We start from the raw sequence: 22,632 nt of genomic DNA on the forward strand, positions 1-22,632 counted from the left end.
GGCGGTCTTGACAAAAATACTCGACGTTATACTGTACATTTTAAATCCGATTTTTAAATATGTTCCGCAAAATATATTTTTGTATATTTTTATTATGTTCTTTTTCAAATACAACACAATGATTTACCACAAAAAAAGCTTGTGTTGCAATTAGTTTGAGGTTAATTTTTATATTGACTAGACTATAATTGATTATAAGATTGTTTCAGTATATCATGTCAAATTTCTTTAATTTGAGAGTTTTCCTTCAGTTTTACAAATGTCTGATCGTGAAATAAAAATGAATGTCTCAGAAAGTGGTGAATTAGTTTCCATAAATGACAGATGAATCGGGCCAAGCTTAGTAACTTACAGTAAACAGACTACTGTAAGATTGACGCACTCGTCGAACTGTTTAAAATATTTGTGTTTTTGACCAAAAAAATTATATACAACTTCATTTATAAATTATTCTGAATTTCATAGCGCGTCGTCACAATAATGAAAGTTATAAAAAAAAATCTATAACCAGCAGATCTCTACTTCTACAAAGAAAGTTTTCTTGTACAAAAGGGTATTTATTATGAATGGTCCCAACTATAGAATAGATAGTTTACCACAGAAATCTTAAACGGAAGTTTCGACAATTTTAAACAGAAGGGATTTGAAAGGGAATTTAACTTTAAGTAAACATTGAAATAATTTTAATAACTCGAAGGTGTAAAGAATAAACCAACAATCTCAATCTTCAAAAGTGTCTTCATTGCACTAACCGACGAGTTCATGTTTACAGTAGAAACAGGGGATGTGACTCCAATAAATTCATTATCATTGTAGTCATGAATATTTATCGCTTAAATTAAATTGATAAAGATTTTATCGAGGTCGCACCAACTGTTTCTACAGCTAAGATCAGTTACATGTAACATGATCTCGTCGATTCGCACGACGAAGCCATTATTTATGACAGAACACACATTCTAGACTATGTATTTTTGTTTCCGTCAGTTCGAAAGTATTTGATCATTTCAACTCCTTTGTATTTCATAATATGTGTCATGAATAAAAACATATGTTCGATTGAATAATGATTTCCTCGTAACAAATGATAAAAATTTCGGAGATCCCGTATTTGTTCCTCTACCGTTAAAATGAAAATGCCAATGACAGAGGTTGATTATAAAAAATGTTTTACTGTGTAAAAAAAAATCGACTTAAACAATGAAAACTTACACGTTGGACATGAAATATTTTGTTGATGAAGAAAATTAAATAATGTCACTTCTGAAATAAGTTTGTCGATAATGCCCGTGTCACACTGTCCCGATTTTTATATACGATGGACACCCGAAAGCGAAAATTGTAAGTTCGTACGAAGTTGGTCCCGATCTCGTTGAAATACCAAAAAGTGACCGAAGCAAGTACGACGAATAACGAATATACGATGGTGCCGAAATCATATACGATAGCAAAAGATGGACATACGAAGGTTAACCGAAGGCGTTTATTTAAGCTTCATAACTCAACCGAAGCCTAAACGATGGATCACGAAGGCTACACGATGGATTACGAAGGCTACACGATTGATTACGATGATGGCGCGATGGCCATACGATGCATAAAAGACGTCGTGTACAGCTTACGATAAGTATACAAACGATCTAAAACTGCGTTCTACCTGTTTTGGACTTTTTTATGATACGAACAGAATTTCGACAACATATCGTTTCTGTACAAGTCTGCCATGCATGGCGGGAAATCGATCTTTTTGTCTTATTCTTATAAAACTTAGTTTAACATACCCTCGCCTTCTACATGTAAGTTGCGTGTAGATAAAATTGAAATGGACACTCTTGAACCAAAATGTTTAAAACTTGGTATGGTATTACTCGTTAAAGTTGAAAGGTCAAGGTCACAGTGGCAGTCGTAATACAAGGCAATACCACCCTTGTTGACACTCTCAAACCAATATGCTTCAAAAGATTTTAATCAAATTTGGTATATAGTTCCTCTTCGTAATGATCTGACATTTTTTACGTTCAAGGTCAAAGGTCAAGGTCATGCAGATAGACTTGTTTTTTTTCTCCTTCAAATAGCATAATACACAAGAAATTGGTTGCTCAATTTTTTACCTGCTTATTCTAAAGACAATATTAAAGGTATTTCCAGTTACTGAATCTTTTATTTGATTTCTAAAAGAATAGTTTATGTACAAAGATGCATATTCAATTTACCATTTTCTGCATGTGTCATATACAAATATAGTGTTCATATTTGTCTCCAATATGTTACATACGAGGGGATGCCACCGCTCGGCATTGCCTTGTTTGAACTGTTAAATGAGTGCACTAGTCTGAATAATCACCCATGGTTATGCCCATGTTTACTGATCTATCTTAAATGTAAGGTAATGGGTTCGTTGATCCCTTTTATTTAAAAGGAGTTCTTTCCAGGAGAATATCATAACAATATATACAAAAGGAAAGAAGTGGGGAAAGCAACAAATGCGGCAAAATATGACATATAGAAAACAAAATGGTTATGGAGTGAACGTTCGTGTGACAACAACTCAGACGGTACATAAAAAATCAGAATAATGAAGAAAAAGTTGGTTTCCCTATATACGTGAATATGCAGTGTTAGTGTATGAGGCGCGTTTATGATTTTCATTATGTTACTTGATATGAAAAATTGACAAAAAAGAATATTTTGATTGTAAAAGTAAATCCTGAGCCTGAAATAGCTGCTCTTCTTGTTCTATTTGAATTATTAGAAACAACGTTGTCGCCTTTCTTGTTCTGATAGAATCATATAATATGAGCTCCATGTTTTGTGAACGTCTTTCTTAACTGTCGTATTAGACTGACCAGTGCATATCGCGACTGGCACTTTGAATTATTTTAGCGCGAAAATTAACTTACATTTAGCTGAATTTATTGCCGTCGTAGTTCTATCTTGTCGCCTTCGTACTTTGATTCGATGGCAACACGACGGGATTACGAGGTCTTCACGAAGTCGTGTTTCCATCGTAAGACCTTCTGGTAGCTTCGTGTTTCATTCGTGTAGACATCGTAATGTCAAAACTGCCCGATGGAAACGATGGAAACACGAATGCAATACGATGTGCAAAGATGCATTCCCGGTGACATTACGATGGTGAGGATGGTGATACGAACTCAATACGAACCCTCAACATCGGACGCACCTTCGGTGATTTTTTAACATGTTAAAAAATTTAGAACCATTCCCGAAGTTGTCCCCGAAGTCTAGAAAAAGTTGCCGATTTTTCTACGATGGTTAAAGATTGCATTACGAATAGCCCGATCTGGATACGGTCAGTCCCGATTTTGGAAATTTCCCTAATCGTGATGACTTCGGCGTAAAAATCGGGACAGTGTGACGCGGGCATAAACGTAACTTATTCTGACGGTAAAGAAATGCAAATTCGATCACTCCTCTGTTACGGGCTGTATTTATCGCCATATTCCGCAAGGAAAATAACCGAATTACTCGATATCCTAACATTTTAAAGAGATATAGAAGATGTTATTTATTAGGTATAGCTGATTTATCTCTTTATTCTTTTACAAGGTATTCATCTCATGTACACCAATGTTCTTAAATTCTACTAATTGGTATTATGACGATATGGAACTACAATGACGTATTTCATATTTAAACAGGTCTATTATAGTATGAATTTCCGGATTTTTATTTTTATATTGATACGCCTACAGGTTAATTAAAAATAACAATCCTGTACAAATAATCAAATTTTGCCATTGTGTCATTTATAAAATCTCCAGTTCTCTATTTGAGTGGGCGTCGCAAAACTACTGACTCAATTTCAACACCATATAGATAAAGCAGAACAATGCTTAATTATGTTAGAATGTATTCACGTACTGATAACATGTTGTACTTGGCGATAATTGTAGGTCTTATAGGTAAGAATTTTGCATTAAGTTATGTTTTCTAGCGTTTCTAAAATAAATCATAGCAAAAGCTTTAAAATTAAAAAAAATTATGATGAAACGAATCGCGAATGTACAGTGTTTAATGATTTATTTCTCTAACTTATATATCGTTATCTATTTTATGTATTAAAATGATCAATGAAGACTAACTTAAAAAATTATATATACAATATATTCTTTGTTAATATAAAACTAAGTGGTCGAGTGGTTTCAGTACCTTATATACTAGATCACTAACCTCTCAATCATGTCAGTACTGAGCATGCTGAGGTTGTTAGTTTGAACACCATATGTGGTACGTGCGATCACTTTTAATCACGATTGACTGGGATTATCAATATTCCTTAAGAAGGTGAGATGTCATATCTGGGGATTCCATTTCCTTTAAATAAATTAGTAGTCAAAAAGAAAAAATGTTACCAAAAAAAGTATCCACAGTTTTCTTTTTAAATCGTGTTCTGTGTAACAACCCTAAATAAAGCCGACGAAAAAAGAACATTCCATCGATTACTGATAGTCATGAAGCCTAGATGGTCGAGTTCTCTAGGGTGCTGAACACGTCTTAGGTGGTGTTGTCACGCTGTCATACAAGCAAGAATTACAATCCTGCCGAGGCAAGAACAAGATCTACCATTGATTGGCAAAATTTTAGACGAATTGTAAATATTATATGGTACAAGTCCTGTATAACCATTTGTTCTTTGGTGGAGAAAATCCATATAAAACAATTGATGCGGTGGCATTATGATTAACATTATCATTCTTTACGACAACCAAAAATAGGTAATCTGAAAGATACCTCATCTTTTTGCCACTATTCATCATGATAAAGACGACGAAAACAGTTATTACATCAATCACTGTATTCTATATTGTTTGTAGCCTAGGTGTCAAGGGGTCAAGAGTTCTGGGCACGTAGCTGACAATGCAACGATGTTACAGAAGCAAGGGTTTGAATACCGCTGATGCTCATTAAAAGATCTTACATGTTTGGGCTTAATTGGAGACGAAATATATATGTATATATTATACAACTCGTCTAAACATCAATCCAAAAATGTAAGATCTGAAAATTTGCCTTCGGGGATTCGAACCCATGCCAACGAGATATCATGACACCAAATCGCCTGTACTTTATCAGGCGCGCTAGACCACACGACCACCAGGGCTTCTTCAAAATGTATGTCTGAACCAGTGACAACTCTACAACACATTTATACATCGGATCACCAACAGTGATGAAAGAACAAATCTTTGGCAATATTCAACATGTTTGGGCTTAATTGGAGACGAAATATATATGTATATATTATACAACTCGTCTAAACATCAACCCAAAAATGTAAGATCTGAAAATTTGCCTTTGGGAATTCGAACCCATGCTACTGAGATATCGTGACACCAAATCGGCTGTACTTTATCAGGCGCGCTAGACCACACGACCACCTGGGCTTCTTCAAAATGTATGTCTGAACCAGTGACAACTCTACAACACATTTATACATCGGATCATCAACAGTGATGAAAGAACAAATCTTTGGCAAACTTGAAGATCTTACATTGTTTGCCTAAACTTAAGACGAATTAAATATACAAAGTCGACATGATCAAATTAACATTTAATGTGGTGGCATGATAATTAATATCATAATTCTTTACGACAACCAAAAATAGGTGAATTGAAGCGTACACCATCTTCTTACCACTATACATATTGATGTAGCATACATGAAGGTGGTTGAGTGGTCGAGGGAGCTGGACACGGGGTAGGCAGTGTTGCCACGATGATTCACTCCCGCTTATTAGGGAAGAACAAGAATTTGAATACGCAAATTTCAAAATCTGACATTGTCAGACGCAAAAGTAAAAATAAATAAACTCCCCAGAAAATTTCTAAACAAAAAGTCCCAAAGAAAATGGCAAAATCAAAACTCTTAAACACATCAGACGAATGGTTGCAACTGTCATATTCCGGACTTGGTACAGGCATTTTGTAGAAAATAGTAAATTAAACCATGTTTTATAGCTAGCTTAACCTCTCACCTGTATGACAGTCTCAAAAATATACATTATATTAACAACGACGTGTGAATAAATCAAACAGACGTAATAGATAAAAATGTCAAAATTAGAGGTACAGCATTCAACATTTTATTTTAATCTCAATCTCTTTAAAAACAAAAAAATATGTCAACACAGAAAAACAAAAAGCATATTGAATTAGCAAATAAGTAAACACAAAAGACAATATTCACAAAAATTACCATAGCACAATAACACAATGACGAGATGTATAAGGACCGAGCCACGTTAACGGATATTACGAAAATTGACTAAACAGTAAAATTTTATTTGAGACGAACTATTATATACATGTATATGTCTATGTGAATAAATTCTTAAACATGATAAGCAACAAAACAAAGATGTGGCCTTACAGATATCAATTTGAACGTTTAACACAGATTGACCGTGTATTCTTTTACATAAGAAAATGCCTGTTCCAAGTCAGGAATATGACAATTGTTATCCATTCGTTTGATGTGTTCTTTTGTGCCATTTGATAAGGGACTCCTTTTGGAATATTTCTCGGAGGTCAGTATACTTGTGATTTTACTTTTTGTTATCATGTAAGTTTGAAAACAAATATTTTCATATTATCTTTTTTATAATTGTAGGTATCTCGCTTGCTGCTTGTCCAGCAAAATGGCTACACCATGGGTCTTCGTGTTATTTGTTTAGTACTGATGCACATGATTGGACAACAGCTAAAGTAAGGAAGCTGACGATTATGTCTGAATGCATGTTATTCTTTATGGAACTCACACCACATCTTTCCATATCTATGTAACTATTCCTTTTCACAGGGCAGCACTGTACCAGTGAAATAAAAGATAACTGTTAACCTTTTTTATTATTTCAAAAGCTTATTTGATATGCTAGACCCATTGAAATAGGTATATGTGTTTGTTTCTGACATAGTGTTGATCGGTAAGGCTTGAAATTGTTGCATGTATGGATCATTTGCTTCACAGAGATTGTTCTGTAGAGTCAACCAGTGCTACTTCGATGGAAAAACTGACGTTATGTTAACTGTAATTGTGAAAAACAAACTACATAAAAGCTGTCCAACTTTTATCCAGTTTGTGACTTTTTTTGTCCCAGTTTACACACCAAGAACCTCTAGAAAAATGTTCCCATTCCTTATTAAATCATGCAGTAATTCGAGGACATTGAAAAAAACAAATACATAACGGTTGTTTCTATTCTAATGCTTTTATCACAAAATATATATAATGCATTAAACCTTTGAAAATGAACAGAATTAAATTCAAATAAAATTTCCAGAAATTGCATGAATGATTTAGCAAATTTACGTCAGTACAAAACTCGACGTCATACTAATGAAAACTTGCAAGCGAAAGATTATTCCGTACGCTTTAAATTCGGACTTTTATTTAGTTTGTGAGTTAATCAGCCCCGTTTACACATCTATAACCTCTAGAAAAAATGTGTGTAATCGTATAATGCTGATCAGTAATACAAAACACGTCACATTGTTGTAAAATCTCAGTGTCTACTCGGAATATCCAGTGTCCTTTCTTCTTTACACACATTTCAAATTTCAGTACTCAAGAAATATATTTGTTGTTTCCAAATTATTATGGTATTATTTGGAAAAGAAGGAATAAGAAGGTTTTTTTTTTTAAAGAATTGAACAAATATCAGATTTTCAAGTATTTATCCGGAGTACCATAATTCTTCTTGTAGGATATCTGTCAGGCATATGATGGAGGTTATTTGGCTGAGTTAGAAACAAAAGATGAGTCAGACTACCTAGAAACCTTTGCAGAAAAGACGGGTAAAAGTGTGTACCTGTATTTATGTTGTTAATATGTACTTTGAAACCAAAAGATGCCTAATAGTTCATCAGTAAAATAATCATTTTTTCTTCTTAACCCCTGTAATCTAGTAAGTTAAAGAAAGCAAATCAGGAGACAAAAAGGTATTAAATTTTTAATTACGACCATTATGCAATTCACGCTAAAAAAATAATTCTATTATATCTTTTTTAATTTCTGACAGATTACTGGTTAGGTGGCAAAGATGAAGTTGAAGGACATTGGAAATGGATAACCAGTGGCAAGAACTTTACCTACACAGACTGGCATCCGGGTGAACCAAACAATTCACAACATAACGAAGATTGTTTACATTTGTGGGGTCCACATGATAATAAAAAATGGAATGATTATCCATGTCATGCTCGGCACTACTACATTTGTGAAGCAGGGTAATTTATATAGATTTGAGAATGGATAAAAATTCGAACAAAGAACTGCAACAAATATACGTTATGTGTGATGTTAAAAGAAGGTCACAATAAGAACCCTATTTTGATACTTTCGGTTATTCAACATTTTTACACATAGTATATATAACAAAACACTTAACTCTTTTTTTACCATTAAAGGTCGGTAACTCTAATATACTGGGACTTGTCATACGACATAATTTCTGCTTTTCAAATGTTACAAATTTGCGAACATTATGGGTTTTTTTTTTTCATTTGCAGGACTTCCTGAGATTGAAAAATATGTGTTCGTGTAAGAAAACAATTGACAAAAAAAATGGATAAGAACTATTTATTTTTTTCTTTCAGATTTAAAATTGCAGGACCATTGATCCCAGATATTGGTTCAACTGGAAAAAAATAATTACAAATCGTGTTTATAATCTAACTGTTATGCATACGATTTATTGCCCTTCCTGATATTAGATTATATGAATTGACAGTATTATGCAAAAGATATTTGTCTTGGAAGGCTATGTTGTAATGCCTTTCGGTAATGAATGATTCCATATGTGTAGTACTTTGAGGTTTGACATATCATTTGACAAGGATGAGATTTAAGCAAATCATAAGTCCTTCATGGCTTCAATAAACATTACATTGAACACCAAATCGGAGGACTTACCTTGTGTGTATTGGATACCAAAGCTTCATAAAATTCCGTACAAACAACGGTATACTGCTGGATCATCTTCATGTTCCCCTAAAGAATTGTCCATTAGATTGACTAAAATTCTGTCCGCAGTGAAAGAGGGTCTTCAGAAATACTGTGAAACTGTTTGGCATTAACCGTATATGGAATCTTCAAAATTCTAAACTTCTAGACAATTTTAAATCTCGGTCTTTTTCTGAAATTAGTTCTATCAAAACTTTTGATTTTTCAATCCTGTAAATCACCATTCCCCATGTGAAATTGAAAAATTGCCTTAAAGAAATAATCCACAATGCCTTTCAACATAAAAATGGTAGCATACGCTATATTTTTTTTACTTTGGGATTTCATAAGGCATATTTTGTTAATAGTGACAAACAAAAAGGGTAAAACATGCTACACAGAAGAACAAGTGGTCAGTATGCTGGATTTTCTTATCGACATCATATTTGTTGAGTTTCGGGGTAGACTTTTCCAACAAATTGTCGGCATTCCTAAGGAAACAAACTCTTCTTGCCGACCTCTTCTTATTTTCATATGAATCGGAGTTCTCCAGACACTTGTCAAAAACAAGAGGATCAAAGAAGCCAGATTATTTAATTTTACTTTCAGATATATTGATGATGTTCTTTCCATAAACAATCCAAACGTTTCTCATTGGTTCCATTAATATATTCCCCAGAACTAGAAATTAAAGAGACAACAGACACGACTTCCTTCGCCTCATTTTTAGACATATATTTCGAATTTGACTTACACAGTCATCTCAGTACCGTAATCTATGACAAACGAGACCATTTTAATTTTGAAATTATAAATTTCTCCCACCTTAGTAGTAATATACCAACTTCACTTGCATATGGGATATATATTTCCCAACTTATTCGATATTCAAGAAATTGCATCTCCTAATCAGACTTCGTAAAACGTCATCAGTGTCTTTGTAGAAAGTTGATGAAACAGGGGTATGTCAAAAAACGTCTCGTCCTTTTTCTAAATAAGTTCATCGGAAGGTACCAAGACCTTGTTTGAATAATATTCCTAACCAACTTTACAAATAATACACGATGGTCTTGATGTATAGATTCTGCGTACTGATGTTGTTTACCATCTTAACAACGGTTTTTATTGTTCTTTCATTGTCTTTGTTCTACTATTTATATTTCTTTTACTGTTCAATGGTTTTATGTGATATCCGTTTGACGTGGCTCGGTACTTATACACCTCGTCAATGTGTTTGTATTGTCTTTCATATTTTGGTGGTGTGTTTTGTATATTCGACTTTTTGTATTTCTTTGGTTCTTATAGCGTGACTCTGTACTTTAAAAGATCCCGTAAGTGTGATATTGTTCTATTTTATGTCATTATGATATTTTTCTATTATGAATTACAAAATACGTTGAACTACAAACGTCAAAATCATTCAATCGCGGAGTGGAATTAACTATTTGTGGATTCTTATGATAGAGATTATAAAAAATTTATATTTTCAATAATCTGGTTTAATTTAATCAAATATTTGTGTGGGTGCGTGGGTGTTGCAGCCTGTAGCTCATTGCCATATTCGGCATGGTCATAGATGGCGCTCGCAGCTTGAATCAGAATTTGGGGAATTTCCGTATCAGCTTGAATTAGAATTTTTAAATTCCCGTTTCGGGCACTTGTTTATTTGCTGTCGACTAGAAAGCAGGTGTTACACAAATTAGTTAAACTATTTAAAAGAAAAAGAAGAGATGCCAAACAAGAGAAATGCCATAAGATCGCCATCAAGGGCCATGGGAAAGAAGAGAGGAACGGCTAACAGGACAGGAGGACAGAGAGTGCAGAACGAAGAAATCCCCCAAAAGAAGGAAGGGGCTGGCCGGAAAAAAACTGCCAAGAAAACACAAGGGGTCGAACACGTGGTGCAGAAGGATCGGTGGAAACTACTGATTCCTCATCAGGTAATGAGTCGGAGGAGGGTACACGAGCGTTCCCCGCTTTAAGGCACCACCCGTTACACCAAAACTTTGAAATTGCAAATAATTCCATTGATTTCACTCTGTCAAAAGAATCTAGCATTCATGACACAATGGGGAACACGTGCCTTTTAAAATTAAGGAAAAAAATTTGGGAGTGAAAGTTTATTGAGCTTCATTCTCTTTTGAGAACGCAAAAAGCAATGGGAAAGGTGGACGAGGGCGATTTTAAATTAAAAAGGGGGGACAATTGAATTGAAAAAAGATCGTCGAGTGTTTATTTGTTGATAAATGATTGGACTTCAGCATTCATGGTTTTTATGCCTGTCTACATTGAAAAAAACAGCACACTTGAATTGTTAAAATATATGCGCGATATCAGATTAGCGGCAACAAGATCAGAAAATTGGGCCATCTATGACGATCAATTTAGGCTAAAAATAGAAAAGAATACAAATTTATTTTGGGGAAATATACACGGTGAATATTGGCTATTACACATCACATCTCCCATAGTACAAAACAGTGTGTCAGTGCAATCGTCAGTATTAATTATAAGCCAATTAAACTGTAAAAGTGATAACGTATCATGTAAACATAACAATACTCCCCCTTCTAATTCAGAAGATTAAGATAAACAAGATTAATCTCTAATGAATGAAAGAAATTAATTCAATTTGCACTCATTTGCACTAAATAGCTACAAGCTTTACTGTTTATATATATATATTAAAGGTTCAACTATGAAATCCATAACCTTTATATCACTACACTAACATAACTACAAATATTTACAGTCATATGTTTCTCTTGGTCTTTTCTTACTCTTTCTGTACGGTGCGTAACGATAGTATCATTAGCATTTTCAACGGTTTTATTTTCGGTAATTTTAGTTTGTTCGGATTCCTTGTTATTTTCAGAGTTTTCGGTATCGCGGTTTGAATTATATGTTGGTACTGTTCTGTTATGAATTCAGTGTCAATATCAGATATAGTAACTTCAAGTATGTTTGGTATGTCTTCTGCGGTACGAATTCACGAATCTGATCAATATGGATCTTCCTTACTAAATCTCGAACTTGGACTTGATAAGTTACTGTTGCGAGTTTATGAACGATAACTCCTTGTTTCAACTTGTTATTAGGGCCCGCCTTTAGGCGAGTCGCCCTATAGTGATCAGTTTGTCCGTCCGTCCGTCTGTCTGTCCGTCCGTAAGTAACACTTTAACTTTGTGTCCGCTCAATATCTAGAGAACCATTATGATTTCATACTTAATACTTTACATGTTTATTAACCACCACCAGAGGGCGTGTCATGGTGTATGTACAACTTCCTAGGTCAAAGATCAAGGTAAAAAAACTTTGGTTTCAGTTGACAACCCTGTGTCCTGTGGTGAAGATCGTGTCAGGCTCTATATCTTGAGAACCGTTATGATTTCAAAGTTTATACTTGACATCAATTTTAACCAACACCAGAGGGTGTGTCATGATGTATGTACAACTTCCTTGGTCAAAGATCAAGGTCAAAAACTTTGGTTTCAGTTGACAAACATGTGTCCTGTGGTGAAGATCGTGTCCGCTCCATATCTAGATAACCGTTATGATTTCAAAGTTTATACTTGACATCCATTTTAACCACCACCAGAGGGCGTGTCATGATGTATGTACAACTTCCTAGGTCAAAGGTCAAGGTCAACAACAATTTGGTTTCAGTTGACAACCCCGTGTCCTGTGGTGAAGATCGTGTCCGCTCTATATCTTGAGAACCGTTATGATTTCAAATATTATACTTGACATCCATTTCAACCAACACATGATGTTGTGTCATAATGTATGTACAATTTCCTTGGTCAAATACTTTGGTTTCAGTTGACAATCCCTTATCCTGTGATGGAGAAACAATGTTTACCACACGTTATTCACCTCATCTTATAGAGGAGAGGCCTACACCTGCCAACAGGTGGGGCACTAATGACTGGAGCATTGGTAATACGAGTGTTTTCCCCGGTCACTCCCCATGGTAGGTGGGGTGTAACCGTGTTTAACTACCAGGGGTTTTATGGCACTATGTCAATATAGGTCAGCTGATAGTCACTCTGGGGCCTCAACAAAATATTATTGAATACTATTTAGCCAAAGTAAAGCCACAAAGAACAAATGTATATTTTAGTCATGAAAATGTAAATCAAGTTGGTGTAATAAAATGTGTGTTTAATTCAAAGGATTGTTTTGTATATGTTGTAAATCAAACACAGAGGATGGAACCTCTACACAAATAAGTATAAAATACAGAAAGTCTGTAGTATTTTAATTCTGGTATTTGTGAATTACAATTAACAACAGACAAAGAGAGACAACTCTAAATTAATTTTTAACATAGTTTAGAAAATACGTCAACAACTCTTGATCGTTGTTCTTCGTCTCATTGTTATTCGTTCAGTATTGAAATAGGGTCTTCTTATATGAGTATTGCAATTAAATTATATATAACTTTTTGACTATTTTTAATGTCGGTCTCTTTCTGAAATTTATTCTTGCATACTTTAGATTTTTTAACCCTGTTTGCTAACATTGCCTATGTAAATTTTAAAATGTTTGTATGTACATTGAACGACAAATCTATGTGACGTATAGAATTTTCTGACGTCAGACAAACAAATCAATGAATGTGTTTGTAGGTAGATGTTTTGTGTTCTGTTTTATTGTTCCTTTTAAAATTGTTACATGATGATGACTGCTGTACCCATATTTTGTCTATTTTATTTATTGTGTCTGTATAGTTAACCGATCATTGTAAATATAACGGAATTTGATGAGACTGTCATCAAAGAAAGAGGGTTAGCGCTATAAAACCAGGTATAATCCACCCTTTTCTACATTTTAAAATACATGTACCAAGAGGAATATGACAGTTCTTGTCCATTCGTTTTTGATGCGTTTTGTTATTTGATTTTGCTTTGTGATTATGGAGTTTCCGAATTGATTTTCCTGTAAGCTCAGTATTTTTGTGATTTTACTTTACAGTAACGTCATGTATTTTTAATACCGTCACTCTACGTATAATATTTGTTGTTGAGTTTGGAGGTAGACTTTTCCAACAAATTGTCGGCATTCGTAAGGGAACAAACTGATGATAAACATACACAGAAAAACATAAACATAACTTGACTTGAATTTTTTTTTTTGTAATGAATTTTCTCTATTGTTTGTAAGAAATAGACTAGCACAACATGAATGAACAAAGATATACAGGATGGCATATTTACACAAAGAGTGTATAAAATAATTAAACAACAACTGAATATATAATGGTGCAACGATGGGTTGAGCATGAATAATTATTATCTACTAGTAAAAACAATGGAATCTAATTAGTTCCTGCCATGTCTATTTGTGGGGTCATATATATTCAATCAATATTCGATACTTGTTACTTATTCTATAATAGGGACCAGGGACTCCAGTATTTGTTATATTCCTCTACAGAGAGGTTTATAAATAAAATGTAATTTTCGAAGTTCAAGTGTTCCTGGAAATTGTTTTTGAAAGCCTTTAAATTTTTTCGGTAATTTACCCTTCTCCCTTCCCCTATCCCCCAAAAACCATCATCAGAAAAACATCAACATAAACATAACTTACACACAAAGCTATAAACAAACAACAAACGAATAAAACAAACAAACTAACAAATATATAAAAGATGACAACAAAACAATAATAACAAACCAAACCTATAATTTAAGATTTAATGTTGCATAGGATAAAACGAAATTAACATTCTGCTAGTCACTGTATGTATAGACATATTCCGCAAGGATTTCAAATGGACAGATTCACAAAAACATCTTAATGAATTTCTAGAACACTGTAACTCTTTCCACCATTCAATAAAATTTACATATGAATCCTCTATGGAGAAAATAAACTTCCTCGATACTACGAGTTACACGAAGAACGGAACCATTATAACGTACCTTCATACCAAACAAACGGACAAACATCAATTCCTTTCTCCTAAAAGTTGCCATCCTAAACACTGCTCCCGTGGTATCCCATTCAGCCAGTCTTTGCGAATCAAGAGAATATGCTCTATGAAAATACGAAAAAGGCTAGACTTGGACAACTTCGTAAACATCTAGTTGTTCGAGGATACAATAACAACATCATTGATAGCGCTTTCGAAAGAGCAAACAGAACTAGTCGCCAGGAACTTCTTGAGTACAGAGATAATAATAAAGCAGGTAACAGAACACCCCTTTTACTCACTTACCATCATGATTTTAAAAATGTGTCATCCATTGTTCAGAAGCATTGGAAAATTATAGAAAATGATTTAAATCTAAAAAAAAAGTATTTTCATCACCACCAGTCATGGCCTTCAGGAGACATAAAAACATCCGTGACAAATTAGTGACATCTGTATTAGTAAAGCAGCCTACTCCATCGCCCGGTTAATACAAACAATGTGGTCGAAGGAATTGTTTGTGTTGTAAGCTGCCAAACTTTATATAGTACCCCACCCGTAGAAACCGCCAAAACTTTTCTCGTGCCTTGTACACGTAACATCAGACTTTATAAATAGTACATACTCCTGCAGAACTAGTTCTAAAACTAGTTACACTAGTTCCCATCTATATATAATAACTACAAATACCTAACGGGAAACCCCAATTTCAAACGAAATGAAATATATTTAGCTCCGTTACTAAACAAAATTATACCATCTACCCTTATTCCAACTGTAAAACGGAGAACTCAATTTATATATTAACATGTGACACTTGTGGCATTCAGTATGTGGGAGAAACAATGGACAAATTTAATATTCGGCTTAATAACCATCGTTCATCGTACAAAACCAACAAAAACTGTCCTCTCACAAGACATCTTCGTTCAACAAGACATCCTTTTGATAATGTCACTTTCCAAATTATAGAAGTAAACACCGAGTGGGACACCACGGCAAGAAGGAGAAGAGAAAACTCCACACTTAAGAACCTGATGGTCTTAACGAAAAAGACGAGAAAAGATACAGGAAAGATAAAGAATAATTTAAAAACAAAGCATCGTCCTTTTTATCCCGTAATTTTGGCCAATGGACGTTGCTAATTTCAACTACCAATTATGTTTTTTTCAAGGCAACTAAATCTAAGAGCAACATAAACATGGAGCTGCAAAATTTTCTTATTTTTAAGGCAGCTAAATCCAAGTGCACCAAAGACATTGAGCTGCAAAATTTTCTTTTTTTCAAGGCAGCTAAGTGCAACTGAAATATCGTGACACCAAATCGCCTGCACTATATCCGGCACGCTAGACCACAAGACTACCTGGGCTTCATCAAAATGTATGTCTGAACCAGTGACAACTCTACAACACATTTATCCATCGGATCACCAGCAGTGATGAAAGAACAATCTTTGGCAAGTTTAAAGATCTTACATTGTTGGCCTAAACTTAAGACGAATTAAATATACAAAGTCCACATGATATAATTCACATTTAATGTGATGGCATGATAATTAATATTTTAATTCTTTACGACAACCAAAACTAGTTGAATTGAAGGGTACACCATCTACTTACCACTATACATCTTGATGAAGCATAGGTGCTTGAGTGATCGAGGGAGCTGGACACGGAGTAGGCGGTGATGCCACGATGTTTCACTCCCGCTTATAAGGGAAGAATAAAAATTTGAATACGCAAATTTGAAGATCTGAAATTGTTAGGCTTAAAGTAAAATAAATGAACTCCCCTGAAAACTTCTAAACAAAAAGTCCCTACGAAAATGGCAAAATCAAAACTCTTAAACACATCAAACAAATGGTTACAACTGTCAAATTCCGGACCTGGTACAGGCATTTTCTTTTGTAGAAAATCGTGGATTTAACCATGTTTTATAGCTAGCTTAACATCTCACCTGTATGACAGTCTTAAAAATATACATTATATTGACAACGATGTGTGAATAAAACAAACAGACGTATTAAATAAAAATGTCAAAAATAGAGGTACAGCATTCAACATTTTATTTTAATCTGAATCTCTGTTAAAACAAACAAATATGTCAACACAGAAAAACAAAAAGCATATTGAATAAGCAAATAAGTAAACACAAAAGACAATATACACAAAAATTACCATAGCACAATAACACAATGACGAACTGTATCAGAACCGAGCCACGTTAACGGATATTACTAAAAATTGACTAAACAGTAAAAGTAAATTTGAGACGAACTATATATATATGTATATGTCTATGTGAATAAATTCTTGAATATGATAAGCAACAAAACCAAGATGTTGCCTTACAGATATCAATTTGAACGTTAAACACAGATTGACCATGTATTGTTCTACATAAGAAAATGCCTGTTACAAGTCAGGAATATGACAATTGTAATCCATTCGTTTGATTTGTTCGCACTTTTGTGTCATTTGATAAGGGACTTTCCTTTTGGATTACTTCTCGGAGGTCAGTATATATATGTGATTTTACTTTTTGTTATCATGTAAAATTGAAAGAAAATATTTTCATATGATCTTTTTTATAATTGTAGGTATCTTGCTTGCTGCTTGCCCTGCAAAATGGCTACACCATGGGTCTTCGTGTTATTTGTTTAGTACTGATGCACATGAATGGACAATAGCTAGAGTAAGGAAGCTGACGATTATGTCTGAATTCATGTTATTCTTTAAATTACTAGTGTTCAGAATAGCATTTTACAAGTAGTCATTTCCTATAGCCCGAATTCAGTTTAATATTACAGATGTTGGGGCCCTTGAAAGCTTGTTGTTCAGTGTGAGCCAAGGATCTGTGTTGAAGGCCGTACATTGACCTATAATGGTTTACTTTTATAAATTGTTATTTGGATAGAGAGTTGTCTCATTGGCACTCACACCACATCGTCCCATATCTATGTAACTATTCCTTTTCACAGGGCAGCACTGTACCAGTGAAATAAAGAACAACGGATAACCTTTTTTTATTATTTCAAAAGCTTATTGGTTATGTTAAACCCATTGTAATAGGTATATGTGGCTGTTTCTTTTGTGACTTTATTGGTCCCAGTTTACACACCAAGAACTTCTACTCTAAAAACATGTGCTTAATCCTTATTATATCGTGCAGGAATACAGGGACATTGAAAAACAAATAGATAAAAGTCGTTTATATTCTAATGCATAAATAGCAAAAAAAATAAAATGCATTAAACCTTTGAATATGTATAGAACTAAAATTCAAATAAAATTAAGCGAAATTTCATGAATGATTTCTCGAATTTATGTCAGTGCATAAAACAGTGTTATACAAATGAAAACTTGCAAGCAAAAATTTATTTCGTTACTGGTACTCTTCAAATTTGTATAACTACCTAGTTTAGAAATTTCAATTGTGCATTCGATGGTGAATATAGTAGCCATTAAACATAAAAACGCTTAATTAAAATCACAAATATTTGGATAAAGAATTATAAGGACTAAAATATTTTTCTTGTAGGATGTTTGTCAGGAATATGATGGAGGTTATTTGGCGGAGTTAGAAACGAAGGATGAATCAGACTACCTAGAAACCTTGGCAAAACAGACGGGTAAAAGTGTGTACCTGTATGTATGTTGTCAATATGTACTTTGTAACATAAAGATGAATGTAAATGCCAAATAGCAAAAATCAAGCAAAATATGAGATTGAAATGTATTACCTTTTTCTTTTTTTTTCCTTCTTCTCCATTACTTCTCAGTAACGACCATTGTGCAAATTACGCTAAAATAAAAGATATCGATCTAACGGTATATGCTCAACATGATTAATTTTATAAAAGGTAAATGATTTCGCTTGCTTATAATACATGTTGTTTTGAAAGTGTGATGGGTGATGGGATACAAATAAGCATGAATGAAGTGACAATTTTATTAGTTATTTGTTGCAGAAGATTTCCATGTTCTGAGACAAATTCGAAGGATTAGAAAACAAGATTATTATTATTATTATTTGTATTGTTATGCATAACATTCAGGTCCTATTGGTACAGGTACAAAGATCGATTGTGCATTCATTTGTTGTTGTTTTTTTATTTTATAATTTTCGACAGATTTCTGGTTAGGTGGCAAAGATGAAGTTGAAGGCCATTGGAAATGGGTAACCAGTGGCAAGAACTTTACGTACACTGACTGGCATCCGGGTGAACCAAACAATTTACACCATGACGAAGATTGTTTACATTTGTTTGGTTCACAAGGTTATCAATGGAATGATTTTCAATGTGATGTTCTTCAAAACTACATTTGTGAAGCAGGGTAATTTATATAGATCTGAGAATGATTTAAACTCGAACAAAGACCTACAACAAATATACGTTAGGTGTGATGTTGAAAGTAAGCCAAAAAAAGAACTCTATTTTTGATACTTTCGGATATTTCAATATTTTTTTACACATAGTATATATAACAAATAACTTAACTTTTTTTTTTTGAAAAACTGACCATTAAAGGTCGGCAAATCTAATATATACTGGGACTTGTCAAGCGACATAATTTCTGATTTTGAAATGTAACAAATTTGCGAACATTATGGTTTTTTATCTTTCGCAGGACTTCCTGAGATTTAAAAAGATGTGTTCTTATAGAAAATAATTGATAAAAAAAAATGGATATGAATAAAATTTAGAATGGAAATGGTGAATGTGTCAAAGAGACAACAACCCAACCATAGAAAAAAACAACAGTTGAAGGTCACCAACAGGTCTTCATTCAATATAGCGAGAAATTCCCGCACCCGGAGGCGTCTTTCAGATGGCCCCTGAACAAATATATACTAGTTCAGTGATAATGAACGCCATACTAATTTCCAAATTGTACACAAGAAACTAAAATTAAAATAATACAAGACCAACAAAGGCCAGAGGCTCCTGACTTGGGACAGGCGCAAAAACATGTTTGTGAGATCTCAACCCTCCCCTTATACATCTAGCCAATGTAGAAAAGTAAACGCATAACAATGCGCACATTAAAATTCAGTTCAAGAGAAGTCCGAGTCTGATGTCAGAAGATGTAACCAATGAAAATAAACAAAATAACAATAATACATAAATAACAACAGACTACTAGCAGTTAACTGACATGCCAGCTCCAGACTTCAATTAAACTGACTGAAAGATTATGATTTCATCATATGAACATCAGGCACAATCTGTCCCGTTAGGGGTTTATTATCATACCATCATAACATATATGAGAAGAACATTACCCGTGTCATGCCAATGACTGTTTTTTGATTAAATGTGTGTCGATGCAAAGACCCTATAAGTGTATCAATATTAACGCCAAAATATGCAATCTTTAATGACCTGACAACAGTATCGTAACTATATCCCTTCTTAATAAGTCTATTCAAAGATTTTGTTAGTTTCTGAGGTGAATACTGACACCTTTGTGCTTTATAAAGATTATTTCTATAAAAAATTGGATGTGAAATACCTGAATGTATAAGACGTCTGCATGTTGAGCTATATTTACGAATGATGGCCTTACACCGATGATAAAATTTAGTAAATGTTTTGACTAGTTTGTGATATCGAAAACCCTGATGTAATAATTTTTCAGTAATACATAAGTTTTTCTCGTTAAAATCTAAAACATTGTTACATACACGAGCGAATCGTACAAGTTGAGATATATAAACACCATAAGATGGTGACAAGGGAACGTCACCATCTAAAAATGGATAATTAACGATATGAAATGAAAAATCATCTCTTTTGTTATAAATTTTAGTATTCAGCTTTCCGTTTGTGATATAGATATCAAGATCGAGGAAAGGACAGTGGTCATTGTTAGTATTAGCTTTATTCAAAGTTAGTTTAACAGAATAATTTTTTTTAATATACATACTGAAGTCGTCATTAATGAGAGCCAACATATCATCCAAATATCTAAAAGTATTATTAAATTTGTTTATCAGATGTTGTTTCGATGGGTCTTTGCTTATTTTTGTCATAAATTGTAACTCATAGCAATACAAAAACAGGTCCGCAATAAGTGGTGCACAGTTAGTCCCCATTGGAATTCCGATAATCTGACGATATACGGAATCACCAAAGCGAACAAAAATGTTAACTAGTAAAAATTCAAGGGCATATATAGTACCAAAGCATGTCCAATTGATATAGTTTTTTTTGTTTATTGCTACTAAAAAATGACCTAAAAGAGTTTGAACATATATATTCACATTTTGACTTTTTAAATGCCCATTTGATAAGGTGTGTTAATTTTTTCTTAATGAGACTGTGAGGCAATGTGGTATACAGGGTAGAAAAATCAAAACTTTGAACAGATTCAAAATCACCAATAAAGGCATGCAATTTATCAAGTACTATTTTTATGAGCTATTTTTCTCTTTTCAGATTTAAAATTGCAGGACCATTGATCCCAGATATTGGTTTAGCTGGAAAAAAATGATTAAAAATCGTGTTTATAATCATATTCAAAGGCAGTACAATATTTGTTATTTCAAATATTCAAGTTGTTTAGTGCAAGCCAGAGACTTGCTAGCATCGGACTTGAAATACTTTAACAGATAACGTGGAGTCTTCGCTTAAATATAAAAAAAAATCGTATACAACAAATTTTAATCGACCCGAGTCTAAGAAAAATGCGATGAAAATAAACAGAACATATAAGTATATGAAATATCTCCAATGAACCTTTTATTTTTTACAAAAAATAAACACGCATTCATACAACACCCTTGCAGATAAATAGCGAGGTTCGTAGTATGATTATATTGATCTGTTAAAACATTTTATCAACTAAATCCTCCATCTTATTAATCTCATCCACTGTCTTAACAACGGGTACATGAACCATAAAATAAGTTTGCAGACCTAAAAAAATAAAGGCAACAGTAATATACCGCTGGTTGATATTCATGAAACTTAAACCGAAGGAAGCGTTCGAAAAATTCATTTGCTTTATATATCAAGTTTCTCTTTGATAAAAAAAAACAATGACTTTAATGTCTGGTATCAAAATCAATTTAAAGATTATTTTACCTTCACCTTTGTCCCATTTGATTAGTTTTGCCGTTGTTCCATATATTTACTATTCTAAGTATATTAAATATTCAAAATGCTGGGTTTTTTTTAATTCTATTCTCTTTCATCTGTAATCAGTTATAGGTGTTTTTCTATTGAATATGAACCAGGGCTTTGTACACTTCATAAGTGTAGTAATTAAGAGTTCACTTTCATAAATATTCTACAATGAAAATAGTTATCAAAGGTACCAGGATTATAATTTAGTACGCCAGACGCGCGTTTCGTCTACATAAGACTCATCAGTGACGCTCATATCAAAATATTTTTAAAGCCAAACAAGTAAAAAGTTGAAGAGCATTAAGGATCCAAAATTCCAAAAAGTTGTGCCAAATACGGTACAGGTAATATATGCTTGGGATAAGAAAATCCTTAGTCTTTCGAAAAATACAAAGTTTTGTAAACAGGAAATTTATATAAAATGACCACATTATTGATATTCCTGTCAACATCGAAAAGCCATTCGTTTATTGCATTTTGAACTAACATGAGCAACACGACAGTGCCACATTTGGAGTAGGATCGGCTTACCCTTTCGGAGAACCTGCGATAAATTTCGACTTATGAGTTTGAATTATTGGAGTTCAGTATTTTTGTGATTAAACTTTTTTATGGCAT

At 33.5% G+C, this 22,632-nt stretch overlaps 1 protein-coding gene across 1 annotated transcript; it reads left to right on the plus strand.

The window, feature by feature from the left end:
• Nucleotides 1-3,871: 3,871 nt before the first annotated feature.
• Nucleotides 3,872-21,379, plus strand: LOC134705857 (perlucin-like protein). Its single transcript, XM_063564571.1, has 5 exons — nucleotides 3,872-3,926; nucleotides 17,482-17,576; nucleotides 18,423-18,519; nucleotides 19,015-19,219; nucleotides 21,325-21,379. The coding sequence occupies exons 1-5, from the start codon at nucleotides 3,872-3,874 to the stop codon at nucleotides 21,377-21,379; spliced, it is 507 nt and encodes a 168-aa protein (XP_063420641.1).
• The last annotated feature ends 1,253 nt before the right edge of the window (nucleotides 21,380-22,632 follow it).

The sequence above is a fragment of the Mytilus trossulus genome, chromosome 2 (assembly GCF_036588685.1).
Source record: "Mytilus trossulus isolate FHL-02 chromosome 2, PNRI_Mtr1.1.1.hap1, whole genome shotgun sequence".
Lineage (NCBI taxonomy): Eukaryota > Metazoa > Mollusca > Bivalvia > Mytilida > Mytilidae > Mytilus > Mytilus trossulus.

Coding starts and splice junctions, on each gene's coding strand:
- LOC134705857 (XM_063564571.1), top strand. CDS start 3,872: ATGTATTCACGTACTGATAACATGTTGTACTTGGCGATAATTGTAGGT. Junction 17,577..18,422: donor ATGAATGGACAATAGCTAGA/GTAAGGAAGCTG, acceptor TTTTTCTTGTAG/GATGTTTGTCAGGAATATGA. Junction 19,220..21,324: donor AACTACATTTGTGAAGCAGG/GTAATTTATATA, acceptor TTCTCTTTTCAG/ATTTAAAATTGCAGGACCAT.